Genomic DNA, 18,375 nt, shown 5'->3' with positions numbered 1-18,375 from the left:
CTCCCTGTGGGACTAATGAAGGTATCTTATCTTATCTTAATACCATAAGAGACCTTTGGCTCTATGGGGCCTATAAAGATAAATGATGATTATATAAAGCATTAACATCATATTAAAGTTTACCAAGCCTCTTCCTCTACCCACAAGCATCTTTGTGAAATGTAAAAACTCAAGGATTACAAACTCAAAGTTTCCATATGCGCTATTATGTCCTAAAAATCCTAAATTTAGGATTCAATATTTCTGACAAAGAGGTAAAAGAAAAGTTCAATCACTGACTCTCTGCCAGCAGTAGCCAACGATCAATCCTAAATCAGTCTAAATTAAAAGATAGAAAAAAAGAAAAAGAAGAAAAAGCTGCGGTTAGAAAAACGTTTCACACAAGCTCCGCACTGTCACAAAACAAATCTGCATACACATTTGCTCCTTTACTGTTGTTTTTAACCCACTAATGATTTAAAACACAGCAATCCCTCACTAAATCTTATCATGCACGTCAGACGAGCTGCAAGGTGGATCAGCTGTCCTTACAGATCTTCCCACACCTGCTCTCATATTTGTCATTCATTGTCAGCTGCCATTGTTTGTTAACTCTAGGTCCTTTCGAACAGGGTGCGCAATCCCCCCGTCCCTCTCAGGCACCCCTGGGGGTATTTCTCTTTGAAAATTTTCTGTAGCTTTATGATGGCTTTCTTCCATGTGGTTTGGGCTACCGCCCCGCCCTGCCCCATACCACCTTGGTTGCTGTTTCTCCACTCTGTCTTCTGTGTCTCCAGTCGCCATCACTCTGTTCCTGGTCGTCGCTGGTCTTGCCAGCTTAGTGACTGTTGGAGTACACATCTATACTATCTTGGATGCGCCTGAACACATCATCGATGATGTAACCTGAGTATGAACTGAATATACCTTTGAGCACAAGAGAGGATAGTTCAGTCATAGTCTTTGAGTATGAATGTTGATGATGATCCATGTGAGGAGAGTTCCTTTAACACCATGATTAGAGGATGTTTTATTTTTTATCAATGTTTTGACTTGTTTGTTTTGTGGAGAGTAAAAAAAAAATGCATTAAAGAAAAACAATAATGCTCATTTCTTTTGATACAATCATTTTAATTTCAGTAAACAGTCAAAGAATCAGCTGCTTGCAGGTATATATTACCATCGCATGAGGGTTTTTTTCATAACATGTATCTCAAACTTATAGCAGACAGAGAACAAGTGGCCACAAAAAACTTAAAATATTGATTATCATGGAGTCAAAAAACTCTTTTTACATTTACACTCTGCAATGTTTATTTTATTTATTTGTATAATTTTTAAAGCTACAACTCCATTTAAATGTAAATGGTCATGACTTGTAATAAAGTATCTTTCAAAGCAAATCATTTTTTAAACATATCTTAATAAGTTTACAAAAATAAAGTGATTCTCTCTTGCAAAATGCATGCATCAACTTTATTGTCCCATGAAGGAAATTTACTTTGCAGGTGGCAAAGAAAAACACAAGAAGACAGACAAAACACAATCACATCCAGACACACACTGAAATGGATAAGTGCACAGATACTGTGCATAACTGGAGGCAGCACCATCACTACAAAATAAAAGCCCAACAATGGTCACCTTCCACAACATAAATTCGGTTGTATAATGGCCTGAGTTATGAATATATTTTTTTTTTCCTATTGGATTTAGCTTTTGTCTGTCTAAGTCTCCTGCCAGAGGGAGGAGCTCAAACTCTGCATGGATGGGGTAGTCAGGGCACTAGGTAATGTATTGAATTATTTTCCCTGCTTTGTTCAATTAACAGTAAAAGGTAAAAAGAAAAAAAAAAGGGTTTTAATGGCTGTTTGGCTCCTTGAGAAATGCACTTTTTTGCTTTTTAGCATCAAGTTGGATAGCTATAGTCAATGTAACCTCACATGCCTTTGCCCAAAATATTAGGGATCAGTCAGCAGGCAATCAACTTAAAAACTTAAAAACTTGAAACCGGGGACATGGGAGCCTGAAACTTTCCAGCATCTTAGATATTTTTCTACCAATGAAACAAACAATCTCTTTGGGGGACCAAGTTTAACATCTGTTCCCCATTTGCATCTGTCCAGTTAGCTGTGCCTGTGGCCTCTTTGGATTCTTTTCCATCACCTGAGGTTAACTCTTCAATCGTCTACAAAGACTCGTCTCTGTGACTCTTACAAAAATCCCCCAAAACAGTTTTTGATGACTTTATCAAACCAGGTTTTAAGAGAGTGGGATATCAGTAGAGACATGAAGCGGTGGCAGTTTGCATGTTCCAATGTCACTCTGTTGTTTTCCTGTACAAATAGCAACTAATTTTTTATTTTTCTGCTAACTCTGTCAATTGCTGCTGTTAACTCAACAATTTCCCAGTTTGCGATCAATGAAGTAGTTTGATTCTATTTTGATTCTATTCTAACTGTGGTCTGTGGCTAATCATGATAAACTGAAGTAAATTTCTGTAAATCCATGAAGAACAAGATGCTCTCCACTTGGGTTTTCTCTTTTTTACAATATGAGAATGGAAGAACTGAAACATGTGTGCTTAAAAAAAATAAAATTAATAAAATTTAAAAAAAAAAAAAATTGGGCCCAAAAAACTGTGTGGCCTGTCTACCCTACAAATGCCAGAATTAATTGAAATCTGTTGATTTAATTCATATGAGTTATGGAAGTTCAATAAACAACTAGGACAAGCACGACAGCACGAAGAAGAGGAGGGAGAAGAAGAAGAAGAGCAAAAAGAAGTGTTTGTGCGCGTTCTTGTGGGAGGGGCTAAACTTGTGTAAGGGCGTGATGTCAGAGAACACAGGACGGGAGGGGCTGTGCTGGTTTTCAAAATGCCATCTTACATGGGTAATCCTGCCTACAGCACCTTTAATACAGTACTTCTAAAATCAAAAACTTTTCAGGATCAGAACAATTGTTTTTTTTTTTTTTTTTTTTTTTCTGCCTGTGTGTTTGCAATGACAGAAGCAACTTTGTTTGTAGTCTCCAGCTGAGTATCAGCACACACTGTTTCCATCACAAGTCTTAAGAACTGGACACAGGGTTTTATAACCCAGGCAAGGATTCCCAAAGCTTTTCTTTGAGCCTCAAAGTGCAATAAATACATTTCAGTGTGTCCTTGAGATTCTTTGTCCTCTTCTGCTTCCTTCCTCTGGATCATCTGACAATGAAGAGCAGAAACATTTAGGTTAAAACATGTTCAGTGAAAAAAGTAAAGACTTTAAAAAGCAAACTCACCATGACAGGTTTTTACTTCATTTTAGAAGTCCCCACGAATCTCAATGGAGAAGCGCCTGAATGGAAAGGTGAAATAAATGAGAAAAAAAATCTTCACACGATTAATTATTTTGGAGAGAGAATTTCTTATGTCATATCAGCATTTGTGACAGAAAAGCCTTGTGTCAATATGATACGGCAGTTGTAACAAAATGTAGCAATCATAATTAAACTAGACTGACTAAATTATTTTTGATAAACTCCAAAGTAGCAGGTTCATGTTTCATCAAATGATGTCACAAAACTCAGGTTAAGGGCTTCAATAGGAAATAAGGAGACAGCTTTATACTGTGACATTCAGTGTTGATTTATGTTTCTTTTGACTATGTGTTTAGTTCATTTTAGAGAGAAAGCCATAAAACATTAAAAATATGCATATTATTTTAACAAAGCCTCCAGTTAGTTCTTGTTTTATCAGCAGTTCTATGTGAACTAACTGACATCCAGGTCACAATCAAAAGCCACAGGTCAATGATGATTTTCAAACTGTAAAACAGTGCCCTGTCAGCTTTTGTGAGGCTGTTCCCCATTGACATCTGTCCAATTAGCTTAGCTTAAACTTTTTGTATCCCCAGTGGATAAAAGCAGTCTTTGCTGGTTTTGTCTTGTACATGTTTTATATTTCTTACCAAAAACAAAACAAAACAAGACAAAAAAATCCTGTTATCTTTAAAGTCAAATGTATCATTGTAAATCTTTAATGTAAAACACTTTAAACAGGCTGTGACAGCAGGATGCACTGGGTAGAAAAAATGCTACATAGAAAAGTTAATTCCTGTTTATGGTCTTGTTTGCTTTTTAGATCATAAAAAAGCAGTATAAATGTAAGTGTGCTTGATAACAAGCTAAAAAGTCCTCATGATTGTGACTACATTGATTAATCAGATAATAAAGAAATCAAATCAAAACTGGAAACAAAAAAGTGGGGAGTCACATTAAAGGTTTTCTTTACCTGACTTTGTCTGCATTGTCTGCCTTATCCTCCTTCCTTTTCCGTATGCCCCTGTAGAGTGAGGTGTGCAGATTAAAATATGGAAATATGGTAATTTGGAAACTGGAAAGTATTGCTTTACAGAGATACAATGTGAACCAGTTGAGTTATCGCACATATTCATCTTTATTTTTTTGCTCTGTTTTTTTTCTCCAAAGCCCCCTTACTCACAAGGAAATGCCAACGCCAGCCAACACAGCAACCATAACACCTGCCAGTGTTCCTAGCACAATGGCCAACATTGGATCAGATGGTTCAGGACCAGGAAGCCCCCCCTGAAACAAGCATATGAAACCTCAGTTACCAGCAGCAGAGCTTAGTGCAGCATAGTTTGCCGCCTCATGGTTCACAGCTGTCTTTATTATTGCTGATGTGAAGTGAAGTTAGTTTGAAGCTGAATATTCAGCAGAAAGTCACTCTGGAGCCAGAGGCATCCCTCTTAAACTGTCATCTCAGAGGTAGTAGAGGAAGAAATGCTAACTTACCTTCATGCTTTCGCAACTACGACTGACCAAGGGAACATCTACTGATGATGTTTTTCTATTAAACTAATACTGGACACACAGAGCTCATAAAAATACATCATAAATTAGTAAATGCAAAATAAATGAACTAATCACCTTCTAGTTCAAGGCTTGTAGCTGCTCTGTAACGTTTAACAAGGGTGTAAATCTATTGAAGGTCATCTGTTGATCTGTAGCCTATGTAGTTTTTATATTGCCATGAAGTTTTTTTGGTGAGGGAAAATTCACAATAGTGATCTCACTGTGAAAGTATAGGGTCATGGCACTACCTTATGGAATGTATACAATGAATACACAAGCTAAATAAAATTATCAATATTTCAGAATAATTCCCACCAACAGAGAATATGCTGGGGGAATGTGTAACAATAAGTCAGTCTTTTGTAGGTTTCTTTGAAAGTAACAGCTCCTGAAGATCCATCTCCCTTCAAAGAGCCATAAATCCCTTCTCTAGAATGACCCTAAGGACCTCTTTGATAACATAACAAAAAGTGAAAAGGAAAAAAAATGATTTTAACTATGAAAGTGACTAAAGCTGGCTGTCAAAGTGGATAAGTGAGCTCAAACTCTTGTGATATCAGAGGTTGTGTTGTAGAGGCTGAGGGGCCTGCATGTAACAAAAATGAAAGTAAAAGGGATACACGCGAGTACAAGTTCACAGGATTTCAGAAAGCAAAATGCATCATTAAGATTCTGGAAACTTGAGCTGGGTGATGTAAATTCTACGTTGTACAAAGTTTATCAGTCAAAGTCGGCCCATCCTGGTCACAGTTTGGCACTGGTTCAAGCCTTTGAGCCCTGGCCTCTTTTTCAGCTCAGTGCTTGAAAAATGACACACTCAAATTCCTAATCACTGCATCTACAAAGTATAATTGAATCATTATGTTGTCATAATAAAGAAAACACATGTAAAATTTAAACTGTGTAATATTGCAACAGTAAAATCTCCTGCAGATTAGGTTATTGTATTGCCCTGCTCTATAGTCTTCCCAAAAAGAGTACTTATACTCTACATACTCTACAATAATTACAAAACTCAGCCGTGTGAGTTCAGACAAGGACCAGAGGGCAGGAGCACATTACACCGGTTTTAAAATCGCTGCATTGGCTCCCCGTCCGCTTCAGGATCGATTTTAAGGTTCTCTTATTAGTTCTAAGTATCTTAATGGTCTTGGACCATCTTATCTATCTGACCTGCTTTTATTATGTCAACCCTCACTGACCCTGAGGTCCTCTGGCACCGGCCTTTTAACCATACCATGAGTTAAAACAAAAACCCACGGTGAGGCTGTCTTCAGCCATTATGGCCCTTATCTGTGAACCAGCCTCCCAGAGAACCTCAGGACCGCAAAGACTGTTGATATATATATATATTTTTTTTTAAGACTCACTTTTTTAACTTGGCTTTTAACTGATTTCAATGTTTTTTATTTAATTAATTTATTTATATTCATATTTATATTATTTTAAGTCTTGTGCATTTTATTACTTTTACATTATCCAAACCCTGACATTTCCAGACATTTTATCATTATTGCCTGTCTTAATCTTTTAGTTTTTAGCTCCAGTGTTTCCTCATGGGAGTCCTCCACAATGGGAGTTGTGTCTGGTCTGCCCACAGGGATGTCTTCCTGGGGATCCTTCCGGGGGGACTGGAGGAGGCTCTGCACCACGTGTGGAGTCTGCCCTGGTCCGTCATCAGTCTACTTACTGTGTTTGTGAGTGCGAGTGTAGGAGTGTTTGTGTGTGCGCGGGTGTGTGTGTGTATGAAGGGGGAAGTTGGGTCTATATGTGGGGGTGGGAGGGACGGGCTTACATTTTTTATTGTTTTCTGTTTTGTTATTTTATTTTATCTTGTGAAGCACTTTGAGTTGCAGTTTAATATGCATGAAAAGTGCTATATACAGTAAATAAAGTTTGATTTGGTTTGATTTAAAGACAGAGTTTCAATTGCATTCAAAAAGTAACCTAAAAGGCAAAATGTAGAAAAAATTTAAGAAAGCTAAATCTACTTACAATTTTTGTGAGTCCGAGTTCTTTCAGTGCGTCATAATGTTCAGAATTAGAGATCTTGTTTTCCACCTCATCAGCTGTGAGAGCATTACCGTTGGAGTCAATAAAATATGCCACAATGATTGTTCCACCTGAAGACCTGAGAGCAGAATTCAACTCACTTACACATTGGGAAAAGAAGTTTCATCTTCAAATACACAGTACATATCTAAAACATAACAGTGTGTTTACAGAAACACTATAACAGCTGTGCTCAAATGAGAAACTGAAAACTATTTTAGGTCCCTCTCAACAACAGCTTCTGTTAAATTATATTTTTTTCCCCATATTTTTAACAAACAGACTTCATCATTATTTTGTGTGAATGGTGGTTAAGATATGTAGTGGGAAGGAAATGAACTTGCCTGGGTGTTTCATCAGCAACAGGTCTGATTGTAACAATTTCAGCTGTAGCCTCAGTGGCAGCAGTCAGCTCCCTGGAAACAGAAAAAAATCAAGTCAGAAAAAGAGAGAAAAATCTCTGGAGGCAAAATCAAAGTTTTAAATTCATGTATTAGTGTACCTGATGATGTCAGTGAGGTTTTTCATAACCTCCTCTTCAGAGGATGAAAATTCAAGAACAACTACAGTCGACTTTTCAGCTGTTGATATCTGCAAAATTGTGACAACAGAATAAACACAGATGTTATTTTTTCTTCTACATTACCAGTTATAAAAAAATCCTCCTCCATGATTTAATCACTCACCTCCAGCACTGTGCTGGTGGAAAGGTCTCCAGCATCAGTTGCTGTAACTGTTACCAAATACTTTCCTTTCAGAGACACATCGAGCTCTTCAGTCGTTCTGTGCAGAGTGAATAAAACATTAATAAACAGATGAATGAATTTAAACAAAAGTTCCCAGGTAAATCAACACATCAAAGATCACTATATTCCCTCTTACCAAGACTGAAAACATTTTGCCCAACCCTTTAATCTTGACCTAAACCACCAGGCCAAACCAGGGCCCCTTGTTTTTTATGTTTGTATTATTTTCAGTAACTCTGATTTTTTTTTCTAACACACTATTGTGTTCTTTCTGTTTGACTTTAAAGTAATTTGTTGTCTTTGTTTTATCACTTCATGGTTTGTGTCTTTGATTACCTGTGATTTTGTCTCTTTTGTTTTTTACAACTTTATTTTTTTACTTTTGTCTTGTTGTTTTTGCAAACCTGTGTCTCTGTGTTACTTTTGCTTTTCTATGTGTTCACTCTTTATATCTTCATAATCCTGTTGTTTCTCTCAGTAGTTTCTGTAAGTCCCTGTATTGTTGTTGGATTGAGTTAGGAGGAATGAAAATTCAAACTAAACACAACTGGAACACAGAAAGCAAGAAGGATAACTTTGTACTCACTGAATAGTTCCCACATAAACGTTGTTTTGCTGAGTGGTGACGGCTTCAAACAGCAGCTTCATGTTGATGGTTTGATTGTTTTTGTCTTTAAACTGGACCTCTGTTACTTCAAACTCAATCTGACGATTCACTCCAGAGTCCCGGTCCGTAGCCTGAGGGCAGCAAAAGGAACAAGGATTGTCGTGACTTCATGCATTAACAACATAAACAAATTGATTTTATTTCATATACTCACAGTGACTCCTGCAACTGATGTGCCTTTAACTGCAGTTTCTGACACCACAACTAAAATCCAAAGACAGAATATGTGTTTAGTTCTGTAGTTCGCCAAGAACGTCAGTAGAGCTGCTGTTTGCAGTTCAGTACGTAAAGTGTATGTTGCGCTGAAGACATTCATGAACATCCTTCCCTGGCATTGTCAGAGTGAATTTTATAAAGGAAGGCCTTTATTGAATGTCAAAACTGAGTTTAACTAACAAGAAGAAAAACTGTTCCCATAGTTTTATAAAATAGTATATTTCAATACAGAGTTACCAAAATTATCAGGCGGCTCTGCGGCTTTTCTGATTTCCTCAGCATCCTCTACACCAGTGATTCCCAGTGTGCGTTGGCACACTGGTGTGCCATGAGGCAAGAACAAGTGTGCCGTAGGATATTGTGACAACCATACATTATAACAATTAGGGATGGGTACCAAATCAGGTACTTTTATAGGTACAGACCAAATTCTGTCAATCGGGTACCGATTCATGTGAAATCAAAAGATACCATGTTCAGGTACCTAAACCCATCCTTGTGGCTGTGAGGGAGTGTAAGAGTAGGTGATTTTCCATGCTGCACATGAACGCAGCATTGCAAGGTTATATATTGAAAAACAAATATGTTAAACTGAAAAATATTTATATTTTATTATTAAAGAAATAGATATTTTTACCACATAAACACATAAAAGTACTAAAAATTGGTACTGTTGAGTACCGGTATCGATCGCCAGGTACCAGGCATCGATACCGGATCGTTTCAAATGTAAAAAGGTACCCATCCCTAATTACAATACACAATACATACAATATACAATTACAGAAAAACTATTATTTTTTATTTACTTTATCACTACTTTGTATGCTCTCATGTCATAACACAGAGGCAGTGCAGAGACTGCTGTCAATCCACAGAGAGAAAAGAGAAAAATAGGCAATAAGGGTAAAATATTTACAATAGCACTCTATGCTTTCAATGCTGATACAAAATGTTACATTTATACTTTATAGTTCAGAGCCCAGCCTCAGTACTATTGTTGTCTTTGTCACATCTTATTTAGCATTGGTAAATAATTATGCAATTTACAGATACTTTACATGATATGAATGATAACGCATGCTATAAAGGCTATTTATCACAACAGATGTCCCTTCAGATTTTTTCTTGTCCTTTAATGTGCCTTGGCAGAAAAAGTTTGGGAACCACTGCTCTACACTGTATAAACATGTGCTGATCACAAAAATCTGCAAACCTACTCACCAACTTTGAGTGACAGTAAGTGCACGGCTGCGCTAGGCAGTGTTGGCAATGTATGACCCTGTCAGCTGATGCAAATAATAATACCTTGGCTGCTAAAATGGTAAAGCCAATAAAAATAATCATTTTAAAAAATGATGGATCGGATCTGCATTTCTCTACAAACTGCAACACTGAGTATTGTGGCTCCTAAATTGACTGGGTGTCAGTTGACTGGGTGATCATGATATAAAGAAATTAATCTAGATCATTAGGCTACGAGTTTGCATAGCTATGCATAATCTTTACATTTTTAACTTATCATCAATCCCTTGGGAAGCTGCTTGTCTCAACCCCCCCTCATTCTTTTTCCAAAAAATGCTTTCGTCCACACGCACCGGGGGAACCTGCAGATAAATGCCACTTGAAGCATGCCAAACCCATAATGAGCAGTGTTTTTCAGATGTAAAGCAGCCAATCAGAATGAGCCCCGTCATTCAGATGTGACAGTTGGGAACCAAGGACTCAGTTTCCTGGGGTATACACAAAACCATGAAACCAGAGTTTTTCAAAATCTTAACTTTGGCCTGGGTTTTCAGAAAACATAATGTTTTGTGATGCAAAACTGCAGTTTAGTGTGGATGACGGGCTTAAACTCATAAATATATGTGATTTTCCAGTTAGTCGGCTATGTGTGGACATGCCCTCAGTCAGCCTCCGATCATCCTGCCAATTAAATGAGGCTAAAAAGACTTGGTGTAGAGTATTAGAAGCACATACGAGGAACGGGGCTCAGGTTTTTTAGTGAGTCTCCCTCAGTTTCTGCACACCTGACCTGAATCTGCAATCAGCACTTCGGCAGGCCATCATCTCGTCACCACTACCTATAAAAAACATTTGACTGTTTAACCAGTGAAGGTGGTGTAAAGTTTGAGAGAAGTATGAGCCACTGCAGTGTCCTATAAGTGAGTGATATCCCATATCCCCTGCTCTCACATCTCCTCACTCGTCGCTCCCCCAATCAGTCCCATCTCTCCTCTCTCTGGCTAAATCCTATACCACCCCTACATTCCGCCCCTTCACTACCAAGTGTCACTCCAAATGAAGTCACACTTTAATTGAAGGGGAGGGTATAAATAAGACAGGCAGGAAAATGGAAGACCTTGCTGCCATGTCAACGGAAAGACACCCGGTATATGGCTGTTATGTCATGGCACAGATTGCGACTCGCTAGGATCACTGCGCAGGACTGATAACAGCTGCTTGCTTCCACAATATCACTTAGATTGACAAAGTTAAAAATGACACACATGAATTTCATTGGAATGGGGCCTATGCCCTTTTTGCAGTGTTTCTTTCTTTGTGTTTGTGAAATGAGAATCATTCCCAGCTCGCACCAGCTGTTTTTTTTACTTCTTTGCCACGACAGGGGCTAATCGATTCCACATGTCTCTCAATCCTATTACTTTCTAACATTTCCAATCAAACAAATGAACTAACGTGATCATTTTAGGTGCCAGGGCTGCACAGTCAAATCAAGCATCGGAGTCAGATTGGTTCATTTTGTGCAATCTTTTAAAAACCTGCGAGAATGCGCAAACGGAGAGTTAGTGTGTAGGGAGAGTGAGAAGGGGGCGATTTGGGATGAAGCCTCTAGGCACAATTAACACTTTGAGTCCTTCAATACGGCAACTCAGAAAGTACTTCTGGTGCCACTGAGCAGATAGGAGAGAGGAGACAGCAGTTTAATGCTTTGAGATGCACCTTAAGTCTGTGACACAGAGAAGATCCTCTTTAAGGAATCTTTAGTCAAAAAGTAAATAAAATAATTAATTCTTCCTTTTAAAAAAACTCACATTTAGTCAACCTTGTTAAATTGCACTCACCAAACACATAATCGGAGAAAATGAATTCTGGGATGTTGTCGTTGATGTCTTCAATGTTGATCTCCATTCGTCCTGAAAAAAATTTGAGAAGTCCATCAATGCTTTGTGATTTAAAAGTTGATGTTGTTCTCAAATAAACAAGTGCAGACCTGGTTTAGCACTATTGTTTTCTCCTTTCTCTGTGAACAAATCCACCACCTGAGCCTCCAGCACCACCTGCTCACATTCTTCATAATCCACCGTGACCTCTGGGTTGACTCTGACTTCCCCTGTAGGATCCACGATGAAGTAACTGCAGGGTTTCATGGAGCCGTCACATCTGCATTTGATGGACTCCAGCTCGTAGACCAGAGAGTGGTTTGTGTCTTTGTCCTCTGCTGTAAATCTCCCAACAGCCTCCATGATGGTGGTGTTCTCCTTTACGCTAACGGTTGGTGTTGGCAAGAACTCTGGCCGCTCATCGTTCACATCCTCAAAAGGAAGCATCAAAAGGAAACAGTTACCATTTCCAAAAGAAGCAGCAGCATCAGTGCAGATTAATATCTAACCTGCTGAAGCCTCACCTCGACATAGATGGTAACAGGGACTGAGGTGGACAGGGGAGGAGTACCCTTGTCAGTGGCAGTGATATTTAATTCAATCTTTCCATCAAGCTCTGGGTCCAGGGCCTCACGATCCAGCTCACCGCTGTTTCTCAGTACTCCAGTGTCGGGGTCGATTGTGAAGTTGACGCTGTACTTGCTTTCCTCAATGCTGAACATTATCTGACTGTTTTCTGTGTCAGGGGCGTCTGCGTCAGTGGCCTGTCCAAATGAGAAACAGATTTGTGACATCCATTCTTCCATGTCTTGGAAAAAGCTTGACTGTATTCTGAACATGTTTTATGTGAGACAGGGAAAGACTTACAGTAATGTTGGCCACTACAGTCCCATCATTTGCATTTTCAGTCACATTCAGTGTGTATGTGGCCTGTGGAAACTTGGGGCTGTTGTCATTTACGTCTTTGATGTTGATAGTAAGTGTAGCTGTGGAGTGGAGGCTGGTATTATACTGATCTGTGGCGATCACCTGTACAATAACACATCACAGACATACATCAGACAGGCTTCACAATGACACAGATACAAACCTCAGATATAAATGTCTCCTGTTTCTCTACATACTTCTACAATCATTTGCTGTGTTTTCTCGTAGTCCAGTTTTTCAAGCTGCTTGACATCGAGCCCAATGTTACTGCCTGACACGTTGGACTGAGGCTGAACAGAAAACACGTCCTTGTCGGCTCCTCCCAGGGTCAGTTTAGTGTTGGAAGTCTATGAAAAAACAAAAGAGATGGTCATTAATGATAAATTATTGATGTTAAGTTGAGCTGCTCATATTGTATTTCACATGCTTCAGAAAAACTCTTCATCAATCATTGTTCTCTCTTACCTTGTCCAGATCTATGACCCTCATGTTGATGGAAATTGTCCCAACGTTCTCATAGACCTCCACTGTGAAGTGGGTTTCTTTCACACAGGAGAGTCCACACTTGTAAAACTCTGGCTTGTTGTCGTTGACGTCAATTATTCTGATCTGTACTCTTGTTGTGACATTAGTATAGACCCCAAGGATGTTTAAATTAGACTCAGTGGCCTAAAAGAGAACAAATGAAAACAAAATTTCCTGATGTGTATATATACAATTTGAGTTTTCAGTTCCTAGTTTAAAGTTCCTCCCATTTACCCACATTTCAGTCAGGACACCTCTCATCAAATGCCTGAGGTGAGGAGAGTACACCTCTTTTCTCTTTCACATGTGCACTAAGCAGCAACCTGCTGATTGGATGGGTAGATGTAGTCACCTGATAGAGCTGGCTAAAATATAACAGCTGATGATCTGTGGGATGAGCCCGACTTTGTGGCCTGACTGAACTAACACTATGCTCAATATTAAGGGGATGTGTGGATGGAGGATAAGTGAATGAATGAATGAATGAATATATGAATGAATGAATGAATGAATGAATGAATGAATGAATGAATGAATGAATGGATGGATGGCTAGGTGGGTCAATGGATGAACAGGCGAAATGGGTTCAACCTCTTTTTTTCCCGATGCCTCTGGAACAGGGGGCAGCCATGCACTGATTCAACATTCACGTCTAAAAGTCAGTCTGTTTCGCATAAATATCCACCTGTGGAATACCCCCAGAAAACTCAGAAACATAACTAAAAGCTTATTTAAACCACTTTTATGGCTATCAAACACATTTTATATGCCAAGCAATCAAAACAGAAAGCTTCAAAAAACACAGCATTAGCATAAATGGAATAAAGAATTGTGACCAGTGAGGAAACCTTATTAGAAATACAGAAACAGCTTGTCCCTGAAAGCAGACTCCACAGATTCCAACAGTACAATCTGTATCTCCCTGCAACAAAGACACATTGATTCATCAGCTAAAAGACAAAACAAACCACTCACCTAAAATATTGTCTTACCTTTGCTGTTTGTGAGCACAAACTTTATCCGTCATAAAAACACTATCACCACATGACTACATCTCCCAGCATAACTTGAGAGCAATTTCCAGCTCAGTCAACCACTTTTCAACACTGTTCAAGCAGTAATTGGAGGAAGGTGCATGTCCATCAATCAGTACAACATATCTTTGCCCACAGTCGGTCCCCAGAACATGACTCTACTGGCTCTGACGGTTTTATAGAGGTCTCAATCATCCAAATTGACCAATGGGGGGAGGATCTACTGCCCAACGTAACTCAGATAGCAGAGCCATCAGTTGAAGATAATTCACACAGAGTTTGTAATGTCAGATAAACCACATTTATTCTGAGCATGTCATTTATCTCAACATTAAAGTGTACCACTTGTGACCACACTGCAAAGAAAACTTTCAGCTCAGATCTGGCCCAAACACTCCACTCCTATCTAAATGTTCTCTGGCCAGACCAGATGGAAGAGGCCCAAAAGCACAAAAAGGCCAATTATCTTTTTGTAGTTGATGAGTGTAGAAGCCATTGTTGGAGAGCCCACGGCGAGCCTTTAACGGTAAACTGCAGAGATCTTTGTCTGCATTGGACACTCACTCTCTCTACCAAAAGTTTCAGCGTTGTTGTTGATCTAACGCTACTTGACCACGAACCGGGGGATCATCAACCAAGGCTGAAACACTCAAGTCATGATGTACGATGACCAAAGACCAGGACTGATTGTGATCCTGGGTTCATCACTAAAAATGTGTTCAAGGTGTGACTGCTAATGTCTGTAGAGATCAACCTTATTTCCATTACATATTTTAATTTACTGTTACACCAGGTCAGAGAGTTCATCAGACATCTTATTTTGATTTGCTATGCACAGGTAACTGTCCTTATAGTGTCACTGCACAGGTGTGTAAGCTAGTCCCTTAAAGTCTTCCTTAAATCTAGTCCTTCGCTCTCTTTTTATCTCTGTCTAGTAACAAAAACCACCTTCTTCACCATTTTTAGTGTAAATGGTGAAGCAAAAAATTGTTGTAGTTATTACTTGATACACAATGAGCTCTGAAATTTTGCACATACTTGTCAGTTTATCAGACAGACACTAATTATGACACACTAAAATTAGTACAGAGGAGTAAACTGATGAGCCCTAAAAAACACAAACCTTTACAGTCAGTGTTACATTATCACGGATTTCCTCTCTGTCGATTTCTGAAAACACAGATATGATGCCTTCATCTGATGAGATTGCGAACAGGCCGTCCATCGAAGCATCTGTTAAACAACGGGGAGAAAACAAATTTATATTTTACCACTCAGTAACTCAATCTAAAAAAGAAAGAAAATAAGAAGAATTTTGTTTTGTTTTGTTTCAGCTTGGAGGCAAACCTTCAATGCTGTAGGTGATTTTATAACCATCTTCTGTGTTCTGGCTTTCAGCAGTCACATTAAGCACAACTTTCCCCTGAAAAGTTAAAAAAAAAAAGTGGAGGACAGGAAATGGAGTCAGATTCCTCACATAAAACTTAAGGCAGACTTACTCCCTGTAGATTAGCGTATTATCCTACTACAGTTGTTGTATCCATTTCACAAAGAAACTGGTGAAATCACTATTTGAAGCTTAGGCTCTCACAAAGAAATATAGATATGAACACATCAGGGATAAAGAAAAGTAAAATAAAATGATACGTTTCTGTTACAATAATGGAACAATAAAGTCCATAACCACTCACCAAAGGAGAATTTTCTTCAATGCTCCCCTCGTAGGGAACATCGATGAAATGCAGGCCGTCCTCAACCGAGTAGGAGTAAATAGTTTCATCTAAATGGCACCGACCCCCACCGTCCTGTTTTTTAGAAGAGAAAGTTAAGAAGTTTGCTGCTTTCCCACAAGATTTAAAGACATAGTCAGCCAAGTAATTCGATTTTTTTACAGCCAAGTGTAATGGATGTTACATCAGTGTTGACTTGGAGTCTGCTGCTTTTTCATCTTCGTAATGTCAAGAGAATTAGACACATCTTGTCTCAAAACGATGCTGAGAAACTAGTCTATGCTTTCGTTTCTTCAAGGCTGGACTACTGTAACTCTCTTTTATCTGGCTGTCCTGATAAGTCTATTAGGACTCTTCAGCTGGTTCAGAACGCTGCAGCTCAGGTACTGACTTGAACTGGGAGGAGAGAGCTCATCTCTCCAGTGTTGGTGTCTCTACACTGGTTACCTATAAAATCTAGGATAGAGTTTAAAATTCTTCTACTGACTTACAAAGTACTTAATGGCATTGGGCCATCCTATCTTAAAGAGTTCCATATTATCCGTCTAGGTCAATGCGTTCTCAGCATGCAGGTCTGCTTGTTGTACCTAGGGTCTCTAAAAGTAGTATGGGAGGTCGAGCCTTTAGTTATCAGACTCCCCTTCTTTGGAATAACTTACCGGTTGAGGTCCTGGGGGCAGGCACTATCTCAACCTTTAAGACTAGACTTAAAAGTTTTCTTTTTGATAAAGTTAAAAGTTAGTGCTGGATCAGACTCCAGCTGCTCCAGCTTTGGATTGTTGCCGGGGTGTGTGTGTGTGTTGTGTGTGTGTGTGTGTGTGTGTGTGTGTGTGTGTGTGTGTGTGTGTGTGTGTGTGTGTGTGTGTGGCCGGTGTGTGTGTGTGTGTGTGTGTGTGTGTGTGTGTGTGTGTGTGTGTGTGTGTCTCCCTCTCCCTCTGTCACCCCCCTTCCCCCATACTTCTCTCGCTCACTCTCTCTCCTCTATCTATCTACCTCTAACCCAAACACAGTCTCCTCAGATGTCTGTCTAACATGAGTCTGGTTCTGTCTGAGGTTTCTGCCTGTCAAAGGGAAGTTTTTTCTTGCCATTGTAACTTGCTAAACGCTGCAAAGTCCCGTACTCATGGTGGGTTAAGATGAGATTAGACTCCTTATCTTCTCTTGATGTTGGGTTTCTGTTAATAAAATATTATTAACATTAATGGGTCTAGACCTGTTAATGTTTTTGGAAAGTGCCTTGAGATAATGTTTGTCATGATTGGGCCAATACAAATAAAGACTGATTGATTTACTGATTGGTATTCCAGTTTGACTTACTTCTGGTAATGAAAAATCATATGATGTCTCTTCAAACACAGCCCTGTTGTCATTGGCGTCCAATAACATTATAGTTATCATCGGTGTAATCTGAAAACATTACACAGCCATTAAGTTTACAAATGGTCTAAAATTGAACATTGAAATTAACTGAAGTGTCACTCACAGTATTGAGACCATCGCTGACAGTAACATCAAGCGTCATCGATTCACCACTCTGAAAAGAAAAACATAAAAAAACATTTAATAAGTTGAAGAAACTCACAAACAGAGGATCAGAATAAAACTCCATCATACAGAGGGGTGGCTGCAGCCCACCTTATCATACCTCTCTATCTAGCTGTCTTTTGACTGTTACCCTCCCAGTGTTTCTCTCAACTTCAAAGTATGTGTTTATCCCAGAGACAGAAAAGGTCAGTGGATCATTTTCTCCATCTGTTGCAGCTATAGTGAACGCCACCTCACCTGCAGAAACAAAATCAGAGGAATGAATATAAATGTTTTTATTACTCACATATGATTTTACAAAGGAGAAATAAAAACAGAAATGAACATTCGACCTACCAATTGGAATGTCCTTGCACACTCTGTACGTTAATACGGTGATTTCAGGTCTGGTATTTGCTGCAAATGAACAAATAGAAAGAAAAATGAACAAACACTCCCTATTGATAATAGTAATACACATGAACAAAACATTAAAATGAACCAAGTACTCACCTTTGGTTTGTATTAAAATACACAACAGGCACAACAACACACCTCTTGAGAACTCCCCCATGTCTGAAAAGGAAAAGAAAAAAAAGGGAAAATTCATTTATACTTTACATTTGCTGCATCAGTCAATAAGTCCATCAAACAACATACATTCAGCTCGACGTGAAACAACAATGTGTATAAGACAAGCTTTTACCATCAGTTATAACTTTGATATGTGGACCTCTTCTCTGGTATGACCTGCAGACTGACCTGGCACTGGGTAATAGTGGTTGGTTTTGTATTATTGTAATGTATTTATATATTGTCGCTAGTTATTCAAGTATTGTCCCTGTCATTACAGACTTATCAGCTGAAAAGATATTGGGAGCACATGTAAAGGATTAGGCAGTCACGTCGCGATCATCATTAAGAAAGCAGTAAACAGAAACATTTAAATGGATTAACTGGCAGCTGATTTCAGCAGAATGATTCACTGCA

At 38.8% G+C, this 18,375-nt stretch overlaps 1 protein-coding gene across 1 annotated transcript; it reads right to left on the bottom strand.

Moving 5' to 3' along the window:
* Positions 1 to 3,286: 3,286 nt before the first annotated feature.
* Positions 3,287 to 17,959, bottom strand: LOC141793918 (cadherin-related family member 2-like). The gene is made up of 20 exons (XM_074674792.1): positions 17,941 to 17,959; positions 17,743 to 17,802; positions 17,537 to 17,643; positions 17,345 to 17,395; positions 15,823 to 15,936; positions 15,479 to 15,554; positions 15,255 to 15,364; positions 13,038 to 13,241; positions 12,770 to 12,919; positions 12,513 to 12,674; positions 12,170 to 12,409; positions 11,756 to 12,077; positions 11,607 to 11,678; positions 8,459 to 8,508; positions 8,224 to 8,375; positions 7,578 to 7,674; positions 7,394 to 7,482; positions 7,236 to 7,307; positions 4,256 to 4,306; positions 3,287 to 3,320 (listed from the first exon to the last, which is right to left on the bottom strand). Exons 1-20 carry the CDS (start codon positions 17,957 to 17,959, stop codon positions 3,287 to 3,289), a joined length of 2,232 nt encoding a protein of 743 aa, XP_074530893.1.
* Positions 17,960 to 18,375: the final 416 nt, after the last annotated feature.

The sequence above is a fragment of the Halichoeres trimaculatus genome, unplaced genomic scaffold, assembly GCF_033239565.1.
Source record: "Halichoeres trimaculatus isolate MK-OKI-2021-1 unplaced genomic scaffold, fHalTri1.1 fHalTri1_scaffold_7, whole genome shotgun sequence".
Taxonomy (NCBI): Eukaryota; Metazoa; Chordata; class Actinopteri; order Labriformes; family Labridae; genus Halichoeres; species Halichoeres trimaculatus.
Note: the sequence above shows the minus strand (reverse complement) of the source record. Positions and strands in the feature narration are given on the sequence as shown.